General features: G+C 56.9%; 1 protein-coding gene across 1 annotated transcript; it reads left to right on the top strand.

Annotated features, from left to right (window-relative positions):
- The first annotated feature begins 377 nt into the window (after window positions 1-377).
- Window positions 378-4,299, top strand: alp3 (alkaline phosphatase 3). The gene is made up of 11 exons (XM_029255893.1): window positions 378-438; window positions 522-638; window positions 766-881; window positions 1,332-1,506; window positions 2,012-2,184; window positions 2,273-2,413; window positions 2,792-2,861; window positions 2,946-3,080; window positions 3,359-3,550; window positions 3,624-3,740; window positions 3,888-4,299. The coding sequence occupies exons 1-11, from the start codon at window positions 378-380 to the stop codon at window positions 4,166-4,168; spliced, it is 1,578 nt and encodes a 525-aa protein (XP_029111726.1). The 3' UTR covers window positions 4,169-4,299.
- The last annotated feature ends 1,980 nt before the right edge of the window (window positions 4,300-6,279 follow it).

Below are 6,279 nucleotides of genomic sequence, written 5' to 3'. Positions count from 1 at the left end.
CGGGAAGGTTCCGGAAAAAACGCTCCTCCGCGATGCAGTCCGTGGCCCAGGGAGAAGCAGGGAGTTTGTTTTTGGGTTCGTTTCTCCAGTGCCCAGTGGGCTGGTGGTCAAGGGGCTCCCAGTCAGTGACCGGCACCCTTAACCATTCATGTCCAGGCCTGAAAAACCAATGTTGTCTCCCCCCAGCTCTGTTGTTAAGGGCTCGTTAAGGTGCGCCTTCGTTTGCTGGTGGGCGTGGCTTGGCCACCATTAGCTAATGTTTATGACCGTAATAAGATTCATCATATGATTGGCAGGAGGGGGGAGGGGCACTCCGGGCGACGCTGTACTGTCCCGTGTGTACGGAGCCTGAGAGCACGGGTCCTGCAACCACGGTCATGGCATTTTTGCCCCTGAGCGTCGCGTGTCTGGTCCTGCTCATTATGACCGTCCATCCAGGTAAGGAAGGCACCATGAGGCGAGTTGGGGTTCTTTTTGAGCGCGGCCGTGGCTGTGACCGTCACTATCCCTGTCGCCGGCAGCCGAAGAAGAAAAGCCAGAGTTCTGGCGGCAGCAGGCGCGAGCGGTCCTACGCCTGGCGCTCGACCGCAAACTCAACACCAACGTGGCCAAGAACATTGTGCTCTTTGTGGGGGACGGTGAGAGCGATGGCGCGGTGTCCGTCACGCAGGCCGAGCGCAGTCCGCACCCTCTGGGGGCCCCGATGCTGCCCTCCGCGTGTGTCGAAACGCTGCCGTTTCCCAGCATTCCTCGCTTTGCCCACAGGGATGGGCATCACCACGGTCACTGCTGCCCGCATCCTCAAGGGTCAGCTGCAGAACCGCACCGGAGAGGAGACCATCATGAACATGGACACTTTCCCTTATGTGGGCCTGGTCAAGGTACCTCACACACACACACACACACACACACAACTGTGTGTACCACAGATCGAGGTGTGATGTGTACAGACACACAAACACTGAAAGCTGGCCAAGGTATTACACACTTCCCACAAGCAGGTAGGTCAAAGTACCGCGTGGGGGCACCTCAGTGTGTCTGAGCAAAGGTATAGCTCGCTCACACGCTCACACACACACTGGCAAGTTCTGATCAGCTGGACCCCCCAGGTGCTGCACACCTGAACATTCAGATCAGCTGGAACAGCAGAGCCACATGTCTCACCTGCTGTCTACATGCTAATGGTTAGGACACTCTGGCACATGCCACCCCCCCACCGCTCCACACGCACGCTTCCCGTCACACCGTGCACTTGGTCTGTTTGTCATGCGGACGGCAGCTCTGCGCTCTCCTCCCACCCGTGGGTTCGCGTCCCACGTTTACCCCCCCAGGTGTACGCCGTCGACTTCCAGATCCCGGACAGCGCCGCCACGGCAACGGCCTACCTGTGTGGCGTCAAGGCGAACCTGAACACGGTGGGGCTGAGTGCGGCCGGGCGCAACGGAGCGTGTCGCTCCCAGAAGGGCAATGAGGTGACATCCATCCTGAAATGGGCCAAAGACGCAGGTGAGAAGAGAGTTGGGGGGTGGGGGGTGGGGGGTGGCCTGCTCATTTAGTTTTTTAAATATTCTTCTGTTGTTCATTAATTCACCTATCTATATCATTTAGCTGATGTTTGTCTTCAGAGCTACTTACACCAATTTACCCTTTTATAGAGCAGGGTAATTTTTACTGCCTCCTTACGGGGTTTAGCACCTTGATCAGGGTTACTATGGGAGACAGTGGGTTTTGAACCCAGGTCCTTTGAATGGAAGGCAGACACTGAGCTCTAACCGCTGCGCTCCCTGGCGCCACCTGGTCCTGAGGCGTATATTACTACGGCATGGGGGGGCTGAGTGGGCGGTGCAGTTTCCACGGGGGCGCAGGGAGTCTTCCGAAACCTCACGTAGGCTGCGCTGAACCGCCGAGCGTGCCGGGCTGGCGGCAGGAGGGGGGCGGGGCCGGGGCCGGTAGGCGGGTCAGCTCCGCCCCCCCAGTGCCTCGGTCTCTTACCGCGGTCTCTTCCTACCAGGCAAATCGGTGGGCATCGTCACGACAACCAGGGTGCAGCACGCCACGCCCGCCGCCGCCTACGCCCACAGCGCCAGCCGCAAGTGGTACTGCGACACGGACATGCCGGCGGCGGCCAAAGCCCAGGGCTGCAGGGACATTGCGGCGCAGCTGCTCAGCAACACGGACATCGACGTAAGGACTCGACCCTGCACTCACACGGGGTGTTTCACCTTGTCTCACTGCAGAGTGGGTGCGCTCAGCCTCGCCTCCTTCCCGTCAGGTGATCATCGGAGGAGGAAGGAAGTACATGACCCCGAAGGGCACGAGGGACCCCGAGTACCCACTGGACCCGTCGGCCAGGGGGAGGCGCTCCGACGGGAGGAACCTCATCTCCGAGTGGCAGCACACGAAGGGGGGGAAGGTGAAGAACAACGTGGTCCATGCGCACGCGTGCACACACAGACACACACACACGTTTCATATTTATTCACGTTTATTTGACTTATATAAGGGGTCATTTTTACTGTACCAGTGTAGTGCCTTGATCGAGGGTACTGCAGAAGGAAGTGGGATTCGAACCTGCAACCTGCCAATCCAAAGGAGGCCGGCTGACTGCTATGTCCCCCACCCCCCATGTCGATGTCGATGTCCATCACTTTAATCATCTCTGTAGTTGGAGGGAGGGGTTCCGGGGGGGCAGCGGTCCATGCGTCCTCCTGTTGGTGACATAACTGCTGCACAACCGCACACGTCGTGCGCTAACCCTGCGTGCCCCCCCCCTCCCCCCCGCTCCCCCCAGGTGGCCCGATACGTGTGGAACCGAACGGACTTTGACGCCGTGGACCCGGCCACCACCGACTACCTCTTGGGTGAGTTCAGCGTGCGGCTCGACCTGAGGAATGCGGTCACGCACCGGCACTTTCCGCTGAAATGTGGTCGTCGCTCGCCTGCAGCTTTGTTCGAACCCGGGGACCTGCGCTACGAGCTCGAGAGAGACCTCAGCATGGACCCCCCCCTCAGCGACACCACGGAGAAGGCGATCCGCATCCTGCAGAAGAACCCAAAGGGCTTCTTCCTTCTGGTGGAAGGTGAGTTTCCGCTGAGCAGCCTGCGGTCAGGTTCGCTGACCCCTTGACGACCGCAACACAACTCAGTTGCTTGTTACTTGGGGCTTGATGACCACACTGGCTTTGGAGCCCCAGCAGGGGGCGCCATCATGCTCTTGAGTTTCCCTGCCGGGGCTGGGAAAGGACCAAGTGTTACCAGGGGGCAACGACCGCCCTAGAGAGGCTCTCAAGTTGCCATAAAGTCTGAATTGGATGACCACTAGGACCGCTGCGATGACCCCCCGCATCCCATCCCCCAGGCGGACGCATCGACCAGGGACACCATGCCAGCCGAGCTTCCATGGCTCTGCATGAGACCGTGGAGCTGGACAACGCTGTGGGCCGAGCGCTGGAGCTGACGGGCGACGGCGACACCCTGACCATGGTGACCGCTGACCACTCCCACTCATTCACCTTCAACGGCTTCCCGTTCCGGGGGAACAGCATTCTGGGTAGGCGGCCGAGTCTCCGACTTGTCCTTGACCGCAGTTGGACCGACTGCTCAGACACGCCCCTCCCCCGCAGGGAAATCTCCATTGTTCGGCAAGGACATGATGCCCTACACCACGCTGATGTACGGAAACGGTCCCGGTCATAAAATCGTCAACAACAAGCGGCCCGACATCCGGGGCGTGGACACAGGTGTGGCGCGTCGTCTCGTGCTCCTCCCGCGGGTCCCACTGGTCCAGGGAGAGTGGAAATGACCGTGCCTCTTCTCTTCCTGCTCGTCCTCTTCCTCCTCCCCCCCGTTTCTCCGTCTCTCTCTCTCTCTCTCTCTCTCGGTCCCAGAGTCGAAGGACTACATCCAACAGGCGGCGGTGCCCACCGAGTCTGAGACCCACGGGGGGGAGGACGTTGCGGTCCTGGCCCGGGGCCCCATGGCTCACCTGTTCCACGGAGTGCAGGAGCAGAGTTACATCCCACATGCACTGGCCTTCGCCGCATGCATCGGCGATGACCAGAGCCACTGTGAAACCACGCCCCCCATTCCACGGAGCTCCGCCCCCACTTCGCCTGCTGCCTGGCTCATCGCTGTTCTTGTCCCCGTGCTGCAGAACCTGCTCCGCTGAATGGAGCAGCAGCGTGACGCCCCAATCCGTGTGAAAACACAACACGTGAATTATGTCTTGCTATTATGAGGATTTTAGTGAGAAATGTGGAGATGTAAGTGTTTTTAATTGGATTAAATTTGATAAAGAAAACATATTTGTGTTGTGTATGAAAAAACAGTGATTAATAAATGGTGCAAAGGATGAGCATGGGGGCACTCTCATGCTTTCTGTGTCCCATCTTCACAGGATGTGGAGGTCAGAAGTCACAACTGGCATCACACTAAAAACCCCTCCTATTATGCAGATAATCCCACCTATTATGCAGCTAGCTCCTCCCAGTGCGTAGCCCCACCCACTTTGTAGATAGCTCCACCCAGTGTGTAGCTCCTCCTACTCCACAGATAGCTCCTCCCACACTGCTGTTTTATTTACATTTACACACACACACACACACATTTTCAGAACCACTTGTCCCTTACGGGGTCACGGGGGAACCGGAGCCTAACCCGGCAACACAGGGCATAAGGCCAGAGGGGGAGGGGACACACCCAGGACGGGACGCCAGTCCGTCGCAAGGCACCCCAAACGGGACTCGAACCCCAGACCCACCAGAGAGCAGGACTGTGGGCCAACCCACTGCGCCACCGCGCCCCCCTATTTACATTTACATTTACATTTATTCATTTAGCAGATACTTTTCTCCAAAGCGACTTCCAATGAACTCTATGTAGTGTCCAGTGATCTCTGTGTAGGGTTATCAGCCCACACACCTTTTCACCGCAGTGACTTACACTGCTAGATACACTACTTACACTGGGTCACTCATCCATACATCAGTGGAACACACTTTTAAGTTTTAAGTTTAAGTTAAGATTTAAATTAAGCTTTGAGTCCTGTTTCTCGCCATGTCTCTGCCTGTTGGACAGGTATCTCGAACCTCACCTGTAGGGTCATGTGTAGATCCTTCATGGTCCATCATGTGCAGGGCAGTGAGGAGATGCTGTAGGACAGGGGGCCTCTGAGAGAGGAAGGGTCCTTTCCTCTGCCCTCCAGTCCATTTTCATAAGATTTTACTGCAGCACCGGAGAGCAAACAAACCCTAACCGTAACCCTCATCTTAACCGAACCCAAACCTAACCCTAACCTCACCACGGAACAAGTGAATATTTACTCCTAACACTGTTATTTTTTTTCTCTAATATCTCTATTATTCTCTTATTCTTCATATGGCGCTTTAGGCAATAAGTGACCCGATACTCTGGTGTCACACGACCCCTGCAGGTACTGAACTGATGCCCATCAGAGTACCGAATGCAGGACCATCCGGGTACCGAACCAACATCCTGAATTCCGGGCTACAGTACTGCGTGTGACCCTCGGTTCTGTCCCGCGCGGAGGTTCGGGGCCCACCAGGGACCCACCAGGGACCCACCAGGGTCGCGCACCCAGCCCCCCTCGCAGAGCTCTGCGCCTGGCTTTCAGATGGAGCCTCATGCTGCGGTAGGAAGAGGCGCCAGTAGGTGGCGCTAAAACACAAGAATCTTTCAATGCGGCATCGCCTTCATCTCCTGTTGAATCTGAAATATTGGGGTGTGGGGTGGGGTCGGGGGGGGGTCGGTATATTTCTTTATGGCCACTTATTCAACACACAAAAATGGGTGACGACTCGATGGAAAGACCCCCCCACAGGTCTGGTGTTCCGAGCCTCACCTGCCGACGCCCCACTCTGAACCCGGCCGGGGGCGGAGTCAGTCCTTCGTCCGTCACTCGAACCCCCGTCAGGACTCGCGTTTGGCTTCAGGACTGATGGATGAGGGGTTTGGGTCGTGATTCGGGAGTGTGGCGTGTTGGGTTACGGGTTCGAACGGAGTACAGGGCCGCAGTACAGCAGGTGGCGTAGTGGTTCGAGCCGCTGCTGTCCAATCCGAAGGTGATTGGGTCGAATCCCAGCTGCTGCTAGGGAACTTACCCCGAACTAATACAGTATGTACCGGCGTGATGTATAAAAAGGGTAAATCAGTGTAAACAGCGGTGTGCAGACACATAACGTGGTACGTGACTTCGGAGGAAAGTGTCAGACGAATAATGAAGTGTGTGTGTATGTATATATAATATATATATATATATAT

This window comes from Scleropages formosus, chromosome 10 (genome assembly GCF_900964775.1).
Source record: "Scleropages formosus chromosome 10, fSclFor1.1, whole genome shotgun sequence".
In the NCBI taxonomy this organism is placed as follows: domain Eukaryota; kingdom Metazoa; phylum Chordata; class Actinopteri; order Osteoglossiformes; family Osteoglossidae; genus Scleropages; species Scleropages formosus.
This window is presented reverse-complemented; position numbering and strand designations above follow the sequence as displayed.